The following is a 15,129-nucleotide window of genomic DNA, read 5'->3' on the forward strand; positions in this document are numbered from 1 at the left end:
GCAGCTCAGACCAAGTAGAGGGGGTGAGTTGGAAGGACCTTTAGAGCCGCTGGAGCTGGAGTGTTGGTGGGGGCAGGGGATAGAGTCACTCAGGGTGAGAACAAAGAACACATTGTCTTATAAAGGCCCTTCCTTATAGGATGGCTTCCCCACCGCATCTTTCCTCGTGCAAAAGTGGGTAGTTCCCTCCGCTCACTTTCCCTCATAACAGATCCTAGTTTTCAGTGCTGGTGTGGTGTGCTCAGCAAAACTCGTATGGCAGGTACTTCCATCTCCCCAGGGGCACAGCGAAGAAGGGCAGCCCTTGGGTTATTGGAACAGAATTCCCTCTCTAGACTTTCTTACCTATTGGTCTGTTCTCACTGCCATTTGTCTCCAGGCAGAGAACTTGGGAAGAAATGGAACATTGGTGGTGCTGGGCCTTGAACCCCTCTCTCTCAGACAAGCAGCACTGCTGGCCCTTCTAGACTTCTCCCCTTAGTCTTTGGCTGTGTGGGATACAGGAAGGCCTAGCTTCTCTTGCAGGGTGTAGTACAGAGGGCACCCCTTAGGGAACAGCTGTTGTAGTCAGCTGCCCCTGGAGGCTGAGGGTGGGGGAGGATGGAGTCTGGCGTGAGTCTCTCCCTGCTGCCACTTTTTCTGCTGTTGCCGTCTAGCGGGCTGAGGAGACGAAGACTTACCCCGAGGGTGAGGTTGGTCTGAAGCTCTGCGGCTATGAGGTTGCCGTTGGCCTTCCTTGTGTGGACTTCGGGGGCACAGGATGAGGTTGGAGGCTGCCCATGAAGCTCCTGTGCTTGGACTAGTGTTCAGATGAGAGGAGGATGCCTGGACCCCACCTCAGATGGAGGAATTTCTTTAGCAGCATTGAGCAGTCACTTCTCAACTAGGCCCTATAAATAAAAGGAAAGATAAACACGGCTTCTGCTACTATATAGTTACAGTCTGGAGCAGATGAGTTTTTATGAACTTTCAGCCTCACAGCAGCACGAAAGTGGTTTGAATGAGTGTGGAGCTTGCTAGCTTGGTTTTACTAGTGAGAGTTGTGTGGTTGAGAATCAGTGAGAAGGAATGTGTCCTTCCCTCCAGTTACTTGTTAAAAGGTTCGTATTTGCTTACCTCTGTTTTCCCATAATGATTCAGTTCTCTTGAGACAATAGCTAGAAACCCGTTAGAGGTTATTTTTTTCTTTGTCTTTTTGGACAAAATTGAAAACCTGTTACCTTCAGGAGTTTACCCAGTGGGCCAGGTGTGGTCGTAGTTGGGGAGCACCTGAGCCTGCTCCCCAAGAGCGGGTGGTGGGGCCCTGAAGCCTGTGGGGAATGGACGTTCCTCTGAGTCCAGCATGGAGTTGCTTGGGCCATCTAGAACTGTGTTTCAAAACAGTGTTCAACACTATTGCTTCTCAGAGAAGAGAGTGTGAAAACCAAGGCAGCATATGTAGAAAGGTGCAAAGATGTCCCCAGCTGTCCTCCTTTCCTGTGTTATCGTGGAGGCTGATGACCTCAGATGACCATGAGTAGTTTGACCTTGTGAAAAGGCAGGGCCGGCCTGGGAAAATATGAGTGTGTGTGGAGAGGAAGAAGGAGGCGGATGGAATTTCCATGTTCATCAGAACGCTTGCAGCGGCATAGTGTGGCGGCAGAGGTGGTAAGGGTTGGGGTCCAGGGTGACGGACCCTGAGATCCTGCAGTTTGTACTTTCACTCTGGAAACCAGTTGCGATTCTGTTTCCACATTGGCCATTCCTCAGCCCGTGCCATAGAAGGTCTGTTGGTGGTCCTTGCATGCACTCAGATTCTTCTCTGCCATTTCCCTTTGCTTTGGATTAGAAGTCTCTACCTCTTCACATCCACTCCTTGGTGTCTGAACAATAATGACAGGGGTGGGTGAACCGGCACTGGCTCAGTTGAGCTCCAGGCCTGGGAGGTGTTCCCTTTTTCTCTTCTGAACTTCGTGTTCTTTGCCCTGGTCCCTCCGCCAGTGAGGCAGGACCTTCATCCTCGAACTACATGTGGGATCACTTGGACGCCATGCTCGCCTCTGGGAACCCGTGCAGGGCACTGAGTTAGTGGGTCAGGTGCAAGGCAGTCTCCTTACCCCAAGGATTGGGCAGGAGAGGACACCCATGTCTCTGAAGGCTGCGAGATGCACGGCAGCAGAATGGTTCCAAAGAAAGGCTGGTCATCAGTTCTGGAAGTTTCTTTCCCTGAAATATCACAGGTGAGTAAAGGAGGGAAGTCAGGTCCTCTGGATTAGAAGGTTTTAAAATGAGTAGATATCTGAGAATGGGTGTCAGTTTTTTCCTTGGGCTGTCCTAGCCTGACTGCCCTGGTGTCATGAGACATCACACAGTGGAACGTGGCTCAGAGAGATAATAGTGCCCCTCAGAGGAATTCCTTGGAGGCTGGGTAAAAGGACATGGGTAAGACTTTGGAATAATAAAGTTTTGACACCATGAGAAACCATCACTTTACAGGTGAAAAAATGCAGACAGATCGTGAAAAAATGCAGAGAGATCGTGATAGCATGGTTTGTCTAAGGTCACAAAGCAAGTTAATGGCCAAGTTAGGACAAAAATCCAGGTCTTCTGGCTGCTCAACTGGCATCCTTCCCCGAATCCTGCTCCCTCTGTAGTAGAGGGCAAGAGTGCATCACCTTACACACCACGCCAATCCAGTTGGTCAAGAAGGCCACTGACACCAGTTGCCAGGCAAATCCGTTTGCACCAAACAAAACAAAACAAAACAACAGTAGGGTTACCCAGATGAGAGACTTGATCTGAAACCTGCAGGGAGAAGAGATGGGAGCCCAAGAGCCAGGGTGGGGATGCTCATCCTGGTGGTGACTGCTGAAACCTGAGGCCTGGCCACTCCAGTGCCCTTTGGGAAAACAAATCTGAGTGTGTGTTTGTCCTCATCTTCCTCCTGACGGCCACCCCAGAGGTGGGCACCCCTGGAGAGCATTAGTGAAGGGACTTCCCTGGGGGTCCAGTGGTTGAGGCTCTGCGCTCCCAGTGCAGGGGGCCCAGGTTTGATCCCTGGTCAGGGAACTAGATCCTGCGTGCCGCAACTGAAAGATCCTGCCTGCTGCAACAAAGATCCCACATTCTGCAGTGAAGACCGAGTGCAGCCAAATAAATAAATATTTCATATAAAAAAAGCATGAGTGAAGAAAAAGTTAGAGATAAATAAGACTGGAACCCACATGCTGCCGTCCACCTGACCTGACCATGAACTTGTGTACGAGGGTCACCTGTGGAACCACTTGTGAATAGAGCTTTTGCTGCTCCACGGAACAGCTCTTAGGAAAGCAAACCTTTGTCATGCCCAGGCAAGTGACAGGCGTACTCAGCTCCAGCGTGTGCACATGCATGCATGCACACACACACAAACATGCCTGGGTACATATTTTAAACCGTGCTTTGCCCAGAATGCTAGTAGGACATGTCCCAGTGCCCAGCATTGTGAAATATGTTTAGAGCTGAGAATGTTCAGTGAAAATGTTCTGTACCGTTACTATTTCTCAACTGGGTTGGATCAGCCTTGGCCGGGGGTCAGATAACATGGGGGTGGGGTGCACGACAGTGTCATAGATGAGAGTGTGTGTGCACTTGTGATTGAGAAATCATTTGTTGTCTTTGGCAAAGGGGTAAAGGGAAAGCAAGCAAACACGACTGTGATTGAGAAAGAGTTCTGTGAAGGGGCCTGGGCCTGATCACTGTCAGAAGCTGCACACAGTGGACCCCTACGCTGTCTTCAAGCCGCTAGACTGCCACCCATACTCATCCCGGGGCCCACAGGGTATTGACGCACCTCTGGGTTCTTGTGGGATTTGGAAGGTGCTGGCAGTGGGTGGCTTGGTTTAGTTCTGTGATCTGGACAGCAGATCCGGGCACCACTGGCTTGAGTGTATAATCCTCCCCTTCCCTACCTGCATTCATCTAATATCAGTACCGGCAGCCCTCCAGCCTTTGACTGTGGTCCTAACACATCAACATCCTGACTGCAATGGGCTGTTGGCTCTAAGGGTGCCCACCTGCCGGCCCCATCGCCCTCAGCTCCTGCCTCTGGCTGCCACTGCCTGTCCCCTTCCTCAGGGCTGAGGCCCCTGGGGAGGCGGCAGGCAAGGCGCAGAGACAGGGTGGGGTGGATCCTGTATCCGGCAGAGGCATGGACAGGCCTGAGAACAGGAGTGTGAGTGGGAGGAAAGGCAGAGTTCTGGGCCAGATGGCCCCCTGGCCGGCCCGCGACCCAGACTCTCCCAGCACCTCCCCACTAGCCGCCTGCTTCCCTGCCTCTGTTGCTGGCTCCTGACTGCGTGGCGGGGTCTGGTGGGAAAGGCCCCAGGCTGGGAGTTGGGGTCGGAAGAGGGTTGCAGCCTGGGCCTGTGACCAGGGGTTACCAGGGCCTCTGTCTTCCTGGGGTGGTCATGGGTGCCAGGTTCACCTCACAGAATAAACGAGATAACGTACATGGAAGTTCTTTGGAAAGCCGAAACCGACGACTGCCACCTTCTCTTTATAGAGTGATGTTACCTGGTTTCTTCAAACCTTTCTTTCTGCCAGGGCTCATCCTCTGGCCAGACGTAGAGGGAAAACACTTTGACAGCTGGGCCTTTGGGGAAGGTTTTGTGTGTTGGAGAGTGCTGTTTTGAGAAGCTCTGGATGCCCCGAGAGAGGGGCATCTTTTGTCCACGAAGGCATCAGTTCACTAATAAGCTGCGACGTGCCAGTCGCTGTGTGGGAGCTGGGCTATGAGAGAGAGCAGGTACGGGGCAGCCCTCCCGGGTCAGCGGTCTCTTGGGGGAGCCGGGTATATGCACAACGCAGCACAGTGAGGGCCGTGCTGCGAGTGAAGTAAGCAGAGGCGCCTCTGCCTCCACGTGTGGTTTGTGCTAGTTCGTGAGGGTTATGTCTGTCTAACTGGCCTGGTGCTTCCTCTTTCCTCTCTCCACAATTGAATCTGATTTTTCTTCTTGGTCTACGTGCTAGTGGATGAAGAAGTAGGAAGTGCCCTATCCTTCTAGCCCTTGGACAAGACCGGGAATAGATGCTTCCCTGGCAGCCTTCCATGGGAAAGGGGGCTTCCGGCTCTCGTGGATCCAGGGATATGTCTCCGTCAGCACCCGTCTGCAGCTCCCCTGCTCTCCATCTCCCTTCCTCTTGCTCACCTGCCACAGGCATGGCTGCCAAGCCCCCAGGTAGGGGTGGGCCTGCTTTCTGTCCAGCCACAGCAGCAGCAACCTGTCTTTTCCTTTCCCCTACAGGAAGCTGCACAGTGGGATGAAGACGTACGGGTGTGAGCTCTGCGGAAAGCGGTTCCTGGATAGTTTGCGACTGAGAATGCACTTACTGGCTCATTCAGGTAGGCGAGGATGCCCTGACTGGCCTGTTGGAGCACGGGCACCCACCTCCTGCCCACTTTCACCCCCAACCCAGAGCATGGCTATCCCCACTGCCAGCCGGGCCTTGGTCCACCTCGTCCTGTGGACGCTCCGTCCAGGCTCCTGGAGCAAAAAGTCCATCCTGACCATGTGACCGTCTGGATGAGCCCATCGTCCTGCTCTCCTGGGCTTCCTGGGGCTCTGTTGGTACCCAGCGCCCTGTGTGATCCACCTTCCAGAGTAGACTGCAGTTTCATTAGCAGAACAGTTGTGGAATTAGGTTCTCGCTGTCTAATGAATCTGGCTATTGGGTTCACTAATTATACAGGAGCCTTTAATTAAATAGATATAGAAAGGTTGGAACACAAAGCTAGTTCCAGCGTGCTGGCTTTTGCAAGTTAATTTTATCCAATTCTAGTGGGGTCGACGCGGCGGCTGCTGGTATTTTTGCTCGTGTTTGAGCAAAGCTTCTCTGCCCCGTGAGGTGTGGAGAGGGGAGAGCACTGACATGCAGCGTGCCCAGGCGTTCTCGGTGGAGGGAAGGATACAGCAGGTCCAGGGCTGCTGCTTCGAGGCCAAGCCGTCGCCTGGCTTCAGCTGCAGAGGCCACCGCACTTCCTTGCTGGGGCCAGTGCTCTTTTCCCTCTAATTCCCTTGCCTTTCAACCTTGGAGTCACGTTTTGGGGGAGAAGAGAGGGCTGTCTTCTTACTCGGTCTTGCTGTCTCCCGTCTGTCTAGTCCATGGTCAGTGTCTGCTCTTCCTTTCCCATTTTGCCTCCAGCAAGTGGCCCTCCAGGCGGTTGGTGGTTCAAAGTGTTTGTGAAATGAGCCTGCTTTGGGGTTGGGCAGATCTCCATCTGTGTGACCTCGGGCAGGTTTGTCTTCTGAACCCCCAGTTTCTGTATCGGTAAAGGGCAGGTGTTGCTAGCTCACATCAGTTAGGTAACAGAATGTATGACGAAGCGTCTGTAGTACACTCCTTACCATACAGTGGCTGCTTCTGCTTCCACCTCCCTCCCTTTCCCCAGTGCTGAAGTTGTCGTTCGGGCGCGTTCCCATCACCGTACTCCTGTTGAGGACAGTCTGGCTGTTTATAGTCTGTCCTCGCTGCCTCCATCACCTTGGTCGTGGAAGTGCATTCGGTGGCCTTGTATATGCTTCCGCTCGCCACCGCCTCACTGCAGAGCCCCTGTGCCTCTGCGCTGCATGGGGTACTGTCACTCTCCCTGGCCTTCATGGCCCTTCATCAAGTGCCCTAACTCCTTCTCACTTCCCAATCTTCCCTCTTCCAGATCCAAAGATTGGGCCGCACCGGGCCACTGTCTGTCTCGCTGTACCCCGTGTCTTTGTGTTCCATTTCTCCTCCCCGTGGGGCCTCCCCTCCCCGACACCTGGCCCTTCAGAGCCATCCTCACCCCCCACCTGCCCCACGTTGGCCCCGAGTCCTGGGTCCAGGCGCTCCTGCACTTGGCATCTGCTTGGTACCCGTGCACTCTTTTTATTTTTATAACTTGCACCTCCAATCTTTTTGCTCCCCCTTCACCTTTGCAGGTTGTTGAGGGTTTAGTGGGGGAGTTTCGTGAGCTGTCTGCCCACAGGTCAGCCACCCTCCCCCAGAGCAGAGTGTGGGTCTTCCATTTCATTCGCTCCGTGCTCCAGCCCCCTGTGTGGTCTCTGACTACGTGCCATTGGATGCTTCCACGTGGGTAGTATAGCCTGCGGTTGAAGCTTCCTCGCCCTCTCGGTAACTCAGCCTGGTAAGCACCCTTTCTCCTTACTGTTTCCTTGAGTCTAGTGTACTAGCCAGACTCGTGTGCTTGTCCACACTGTGTGTGGACCAGCACAGCTCGCTTTCCAAGCTCTGTGGCTTTGTTCACCCGCTTCCCTCTGCGTGGAATAACCCATCCCCAGTCTTCCCAGATCTTCCAAGCTCCCTTCCACGATGTCATCCTCAACTGTTCCTCACATCCGGCCAGAAGCAATTGAGCCTTCTCCTGGGGTCCATATTTTTTTATCCAAAGCTGTCTTTGGACCCAGTCTTTCTTCTCTGTATTATTGTTATTAATGGAATTGCCTTATCTCCTCTTGCTTGGGAATCAGGCTTAGGAATTTGGGCATCTACCTCCTGACCATGGGACCTTGGGCAAGAAATGCAAACTCTCTGAGCCTCCAAACGGAAGGCTCCCGTTAGACGCTTCGCACGCTGCCTGACACACGATAGGCTCTCAGTAAATGTAACTTCCCTTTCCCTCTGTTCCCCTAACAGACTAGAATAAGCTACTTGGGGACACGGTCTGTCCCCATTATGTGCCGCACATCACCTGGCACGGTATTGGAGTCTATAGATATCGGTTGAATGGACGACTGCAGTCTGGGAGGCCGGGCAACTCAAGGAAACTCCAGTCTCCCACCGGGTCTCTCCTGCAATAGGAAGTGTTTAGACTGTGTCCCAGGGGTTCACTGGAGGGCAGCCAGGAGCCCACTGGCTGAGTGTGAGTTAGCCGAGGTCTCCATCGTGAAGCCCAACACTTCAGCGGCGTTGGTAGAGCCGGTGGGGTGGCAGAGAGAGGAGGAGCTGCTTACGCACATTCAGGGGGTGCAGAGCCCCCGCTTCTGACAAGATGAGTGACCTTGCACCACCCCATGACCGAGATGCTAGTTCAAGGTCCCACAGTCTTGTGTGGATACCCTGGCAGCTTTGGGAGCTGGGGCCTATTTTCTTAACTTTTCCTGTCTGTCGCCGAAGTCTGTGCAAACGATTTGTCCCTCTGAAATTCACTTGCCACTGCCCTTATAAAAGAGGAGTCGGTGATGGGGGAGGTATGATGGGTCACAGCAAGGCCTTAATTCACCCTTGCAGATAGCTCCTAGCCTGCTTCAACTCTGATATTTCTGTGCTCTGTTTTCTCTTCCTCTGGTCCCATATATCTCTCACCCCTGTGCCAGGACGGCTTGAAAATAAAGCAGCAGCAAGGGCTTCGTGAGGCTGATCCCGAATTGTTTGCCCCCCTGGTAAACAGCGAAGGCCCTGAGGCCTCTAGAGAGACCTGACCATGTCGGGGAGGTGGGGGCAGAGGGCTGGGCCGGTGGTGCCAGGTCTTCTCCGGGATTCCAGTAGCAGAAGTTGGGTTTTACCTGTTCCAATTCCTCCCCCAGTTGCACGATATCAGACCTTTGTGAGGTCTTAGAGGAGACGTTTGATTAGATGACATGAGATTTTCTTGCTGCTTTGGTTTGAAGGCTCCGTGCAGGGAGGCAGCAGCCAGGATGGCCCCTGAGGGTCTGTAGCGCAGACCCACCTTACACAAGGTCACCAGGGGTTGGAGCAGCAGTGCAGAGCATCACGGAACAAGAGTTGCTCCACAGCCCCGGGGACTGTGTTTTAAAAAGGGGTCAGGCCGTGGTGAAGGGAGTCTGGGCTCTGGGTTGGGGTCAGGGAGCTCCTGGCTTCCCCTAAATATTGTCACTGCCCAGGAGAGGCTCATTCCTGCTGTCTCTCCTTCTTCGCAGAGCTGCACGGGCTCTGCGTGCTTGCTGCCCTACCCCCTCTTGGCGAGCGTGGCCTGTGTTTGTTATTGTAGTTCTGGCGCTGGGCCAGGCCTGGCTGGGTGCCAGCCTTGTGGGTACAGTGTGTACAGTGAGTGCTGAGCCAAGTTTGTCATCATACACGATTAATTTTTTTTTTCTCATCTGGTAGGGGTGGGGTGAAGGAGGAGGAAAGAAGGAGTTTCTCTGATGCTGGAGTACAGGCCTCATTGAATTCTGCGGAGATATTATTTCTCAAAGGCTCACTCTCCCCCCCACCCAGCTTTCCTCTTTCTCGAATTGTCTTCCTCCTCTCTTCCATGTTTCCCTGTCCAAGGAAATCAGCCTGTATAAGATCGACACTGTGAGGTCTTATTTTCAGTGACTGGAATACCAGATTTATACTCTTAAATCAGTTTTCATTGTGTTGAAATTGACAATTTGTTTAATTAGAAGCTTGCCCTGTAGGAGGTCCTTCTTAGAGACAATTCTCTTTCTCTCTCTCTCTCTTTCTTTTTTCTCTTTTCAGACCCTAAGGAATGTTCAGCTTAATTGAAGTTTTGATTTCGATTTGAAGGCGTTAACTAACCAAATGTTTATGAGATATACCTGACAATAACAATAAGTTTAAATTAACGAACAATACCCTAACTCACTCACTAATGAGACTGATCTGGCCAGTCCGAGCGTTGAGAAAGAGATTTGGGGTGAGAAAAGTGACCACTAGAACACTTTGCAAAGCTGCCCCTTCTGGAGCATGAATCTTGGGTGGAGGATAGTGCAGGGAGCCGGGGAAGAATCCCAGCCCCTCTGCATCCCCGGATCCCTCTGAAGTCTCCTGCCCATCCTTTGCTGCCCCATCCCTCGTGGGAGCATCTGTGACCCTCTGTCTCTTTGCCACTCCTTGTTCTTACTTAAGAGAACATCCTAGCTCTGGGTGTCCATGCAGAAACCACAGACTCGGGCGATGACTCGAGTTGGTCCTGCGATTTGCTCGGGTAGCGTTTCCCATTAGGTAGTGTTTCCCACAGCTTGGCCTGATGTGCTGGTGGATTATAACTGAGCACACCCAGAACTGCTTGCCCCTAGTTTTGCCTTGGCCGCATGCTATTTAGAGGCTTGCATATTTCTGTGGCCTGCTTCTGTTCTGGGAGTGTCATTCATTTCTGGAGCCAGCAGATGCATCAGGCTCTGTGTACTTAACACTGGAGAACAGGCAGCACCCCTACCCTCCGGGCGCTTAGGTCTAGTAGGAGAGATGTTTGACTGTAAAGTTATAAAAGAAGGTGGTGTGTGCTGAGCGCCAAGAAAGAGTTCTAGGAGGAATTCAAGGAGGAAGGGGGCTCCTGGGAGAAGGTGGTAGAATGGATTTCTGAGAGCACCTGGTGGGGGCAGCCCACGCCGCCTGGGGTGACGTGCAGTGTAGCTGGGCTTGTAGGCTGGGCGTGGGGGGAGGAGGGGGCAGGGTTTAGAAGGGAGGAGCCGGGCAAGATTGCAAGCAAAATCAGTGCAAGCAAAATGATTTGCATTTCACCTAGGGCACTCAAAAGCGCTGAAAGACAGGATAAGGAAGGGACACTTTCATTCCTCTGGAACAGAAAGGACTGTTGGGCTTTTTGATGCACACTAGGCTGGAGTAGAGGGTGCATAAGACTCTTGGGGAAATGACGTGACAGGCAGTCAGTCCTGGGGCGCGGCTGGAGGGGGGCGTGGCCTGTGCCTCTTGCAGTGGTTAGGGGCACACAGCCCTTCTTTGGGGGGATCCCATCCTGCATGCTCACTCCTCCTTACCCTTCTCCAGGCACTGTGAGCCTTGGCTATTGAAAAACACCCCGATACCAGACTCCTCGCCACAGTCAGAGCCACCGGGAAGGAGCGTGGTCTTTGGCTGACAGATCTTCTGATTCCAGCAGCAGCATGGTGTGGCCAGGACATATCATCTGGGGCCAGGTCACCGTCTGGCGGGGAAAAGGGCAGGAGGGGTTGGGGTCAGAAACCAGATTGGTTCTCTCATGCTTTCCCCTGATCAGATGGAAGAAACAAAATTTCACGAGATGTCGAAGATCTGTGGGTTGTACTTGTCCCCCTTCTTTCTCTTTTGGGAATACTAAGCTTTGAGGTTCAGGGTCCTTCTTCCCAAAGACAGAGAATGTGTGGGGGAACGAGGTAACTGGATTACGCCCTGGGACTGCGAGGCGGGGAGCTGAGCTGGTCCCCGTGACGATGATGGAGAAGAACCTCAGGATGCAAAAATGGCTTCTCCTGACCTTGCAGCTTCTTCCTCTCACTCCCCCCTCTCTTCCCAGATCAGGCATCTGCTAAAAGCAAGAGACTGGGGTTATCCAGGCAGCTTGGAACCCAGGGTCCATTTGCTCCCTCTCTGCTCACTCCCTTCTTCTGGTTGGCTTTCTGCCATCAGGGTAAAACCAGGAGATAACCAAGAAGAAACTTCTCAGGACCTCAGCCTCACTCAACATGCCTGCAGAGCTGGGCACGATGGAGGGTTTGGGTTAAGATGGGACGTGAGTGGCTCAGAGCCTGCCTTCCCCTTGGTCCTCTTGGGTGATGGGGGCACAGGAAGAGGGAAGAGAAGCTACGTTCCCCGGCTCTCTCTCCAGCACGCTCCCCTCTCTCCCTCCCTGCTCTGAACCTGGCCTGCTTCCCGAACTTTTTCCCAGAGTGGTGTCGTCACCGGCCTGCCGGCAGGTCTGGATGTTCTGCCAGCATTCCAGAGAGTTTATGATCGCTTGCAGATGTGCCTCCAAGAACACACTGTACCCAAAGCAGAAATTAACGCAGCCTTGACTGCTGTCCAAGCCCGTACACGGGAGAGACGAGAAAGAAAACAAAAACTGTTTAGTGCTGTTTATAAATTATATACTGGCTGATGAAAAATACATTTCTTCCCCCTCTCCTCCCCATTCCTCGCTGTCCCCCACCCCCGCCCCTTCTCCCTTTCTGCCTCAAGAGCCTAAAAGGAGACCAGAAGAATATGGCTTTGCCTTTTAGCTCCCGTTTTGGCGGAGAACCGAAACCCTGCTGCTGGTTCACAGCCAGGGTATTTTTCCCCTTTACCTGATGAAATATACTGGTGTTTCCAGCCCAGATGGGGTGTTTTTGGTTTTGTTTTCTGGGTTGGTTTTTTTTTTTTTTTTTTTGGGCAAGGATGTTGTTTACAGCAAGTGACAGGTCCTGTGATGGCATTGGGTGCAATACTGGCCCCGGGGCAGATAAAGCCCACCCATTTCCCCACTGCAGTGCTGCTGGAGGTGTGTGCCTGGGTCCCCCGGCCCTGAAGATGTCACGTTGGGCCAGCTGTACAGAGAAAGTTCGGAAAGTTCATCGCAGGTCATTGTATTAAACAGTGTTTTCACCACTTCTCTCCCACCCCTTCACCTACAGCCCCTGTGTGAAAAGGGGGTTCACATAGCCCTCTCCCCAAATACACATGTCTCTCCCTCCATATGGTGCCTTAGCAGGGGTTTGGGAAGCTCGTGCCTCTACCCCTCTGGAGGCCAGCCTCTCCCCGTAGGCTTGAGTGCCCCCTCCCAATTTATTCTATAAATTCGTTTCCACATTATGTCTATCCATTTACATGGCTTTTGTGTTTTTTAATACTGCTAATGTTTATCATTTGCCCAACAGGCTCGACAGATTTTGCTTCCTGTAGAGCATCGAAGCTTTAGAGCCCCCTCGTTGCTAAGTAGCAGTCTCCCTGTACTGTAATGGGCTGATTTTGTATTCCGTTCAGCGCTGTATCTTATTTTTGTATGCAAGACAAAGTGTTTTGATGGAGGACGATTGCGGCAGTGTCTGGAGGCTGTTTGGAGTTTTATGGGCTGTACAGTACACTGTGTGCTCTCCGAACAGAACACAGGCTGTTGCATTTTGGATTGGATTTGTCATTTTTCCCCCCTAAGAGAGGAGCCTGTCAGATAGAACATTAAGGGTGGAGGGAAGAAAGTGGAAATTATGTAATAACCTTCTTTCTCCCTCTGTTTCTCTCTCTCTGATTTTTCTATCCCAAAATAGGGTGGCTTCTCCCCCCATACTCCCTTGCGTACCGTATGATTCTGTCAAGCAAGATAATGACGTTCCTGTCAGGAAATGAATGGCCCTCGAGAGGTGGATGCTGGGACATCCCGTCTGTCTATCTGTTCTCCTGTTCTCTCTTTCCCTCTCCCTCGCTCCCACCGTCCTTCTACATTCCGGGCTGCTTTGCTGGCCCTTATTTTTGTCTGAGGATGGACGGCTAACGAGGTTGCAGGGTAGGATGTTGGTGTGTGATCCACCCGAAGGGGAATGCATTTTCTTATTTCTGGGGTCTTTTCACCTTCCCGATGTGCACCCTGCCAGGATTCCTAGGTGGTCCTCCCTTGCCCTCTTCTCTCCTCAGCCCTTGTGCCCTTGCCCTCTACCCGGGCTGTGCCTGGGTCCCAGTGTCCAGGGCTGTGCCCGATAGACCAGCTGCCTCCAGACCATGTAGTGACGGCTCTCTCTGCTGGCTGTTCCTCTCGGCGCTGTCTTCTGAGCTCACTCTGGTGGCAGGTGTTTATTTTTCAGCTCTGCTTTTCTCCTCGCTTCCATTTTTACCCCAGTCTCCTTTCATGTCACTCCATCTCTTCGTCCCTGTCCTTGCATCTGTGTTGGCCTGGGCCTTTTCTCAATGCTCCTGTGCATTCGTGTCTTTCTTCTTGTGTCTTCATTAGACTTTGTCTCCCTCCACCTTGATTGGCCTTCTCTCTCACAGCTCAGAGTTTCTTAGCTTGGAAGTTGGGCGGTGGTTGAGGTGGGGAACAAATTGTTACTCTGTCCCAGAAGGCCTGGGGAGGACTCCAGAGTGCTCCCAGAACTCCTGTCCCTTACCTCTCAGGGACCAGAGTGGGGCTTCTCTGGCTTGGTTCCTAGGTCCCTGGATGTTTTCTTAAGTTGAGCTGAGCATGGGCAAGTGGATGAGCAGGGTTAGGTTTTGCAAGATTCTTATTGGACTTTGCCACTAAAAAGTACACCTTGCTGGCATGGTGCTTTCAGAGGTCTGTACCATGCACCTGAGTACAGAGCCCACCGGGCACCTGGGAGAGTGTTCACCCCCACACCCCAGTGGCCTGGCATGGTGCCCGGCACATAGAAGGCTTTTGATGAGTACTTGTTGAATAAGGGAATACCCTGTTACTAACTTCTTTGTACTTCTGGGGAACATCTGGGTCTGGTGGGGACTGAGGCTTCCACAATTTGCGGTGCCCACCCTCAGAAAAAGATTATGGGAGACTGGTTCAAGATGGTGCGGTAGAAGGACATGCGCTCACTCCCTCTTGCGAGAGCACCAGAATCACAACTAACCACTGAACAGTCATCGACAGGAAGACACTGGAACTCACCAGAAAAGATACCCCACATACAAAGACAAAGGAGAAGCCACAATGAGATGGGAGGAGGGGCGCAATCACAATAAAATCGAATCCCATAACTGCTGGGTGGGTGACTTACAAACTGGAGAACGATTATACCACAGAAGTCCACCCACTGGAGTGAAGGTTCTGAGCCTTATGTCAGGCTTCCCAACCTGGGGTTCCAGCAACGGGAGGGGGAATTCCCAGAGAATCAGACTTTGAAGGCTAGCGGGATTTGATTGCAGGATTTCAACAGGACTGGGGGAAACAGAGACTCCACTCTTTAGGGCACACATAAAGTACTGTGCACATCATGACCCAGGGGGAACGAGCAGTGACCCCATAGGAGACTGAACCAGACCTACCTGCTAGTGTTAGAGGGTCTCCTGCAGAGGCGGGGTGTGGCGGTGGCTCACCACAGGGACAAGGACACGGGCAGCAGAAGTTCTGGGAAGTACTCCTTGGCCTGAGCCCTCCTGGAGTCCACCATTAGCCCACCAAAGAGCCTCTAGGCTCCAGTGCTCCGTTGCTTCAGGCCAAGCAGCCAACAGGGAGGGAACTCAGCCCCACCCATCAGCAGACAAGCAGATTAACGTTTTACTGAGCACTGCCCACCAGAGCAACACCCAGCTCTACCCACCACCAGTCACTCCCGTCAGGAAGCTTGCACAAGCCTCTTAGATCACCTCATCCACCAGAGGCAGACAGCAGAAGGAAGAAGAACTACAATCCTGGAGCCTGTGGAACAAAAGCCACATTCACAGAAAGATAGACAAAATGAAAAGTCAGACGACTATGTACCAGATAAGGAACAAGATAAAACCCCACGAAAA

General features: G+C 52.6%; 1 protein-coding gene across 1 annotated transcript in view; it reads left to right on the forward strand.

The window, feature by feature from the left end:
- The window catches only part of ZBTB16 (zinc finger and BTB domain containing 16), a 195,585-nt gene that overhangs the window by 88,096 nt on the left and 92,360 nt on the right, over nucleotides 1-15,129 (forward strand). Inside the window, exon 3 of the mRNA XM_067751082.1 lies at nucleotides 5,265-5,362. Coding sequence (XP_067607183.1) covers nucleotides 5,265-5,362 — 98 coding nt within the window. The remainder of the gene's footprint in view (nucleotides 1-5,264; nucleotides 5,363-15,129) is intronic.

Source organism: Pseudorca crassidens, chromosome 9 (genome assembly GCF_039906515.1).
Source record: "Pseudorca crassidens isolate mPseCra1 chromosome 9, mPseCra1.hap1, whole genome shotgun sequence".
Lineage (NCBI taxonomy): Eukaryota > Metazoa > Chordata > Mammalia > Artiodactyla > Delphinidae > Pseudorca > Pseudorca crassidens.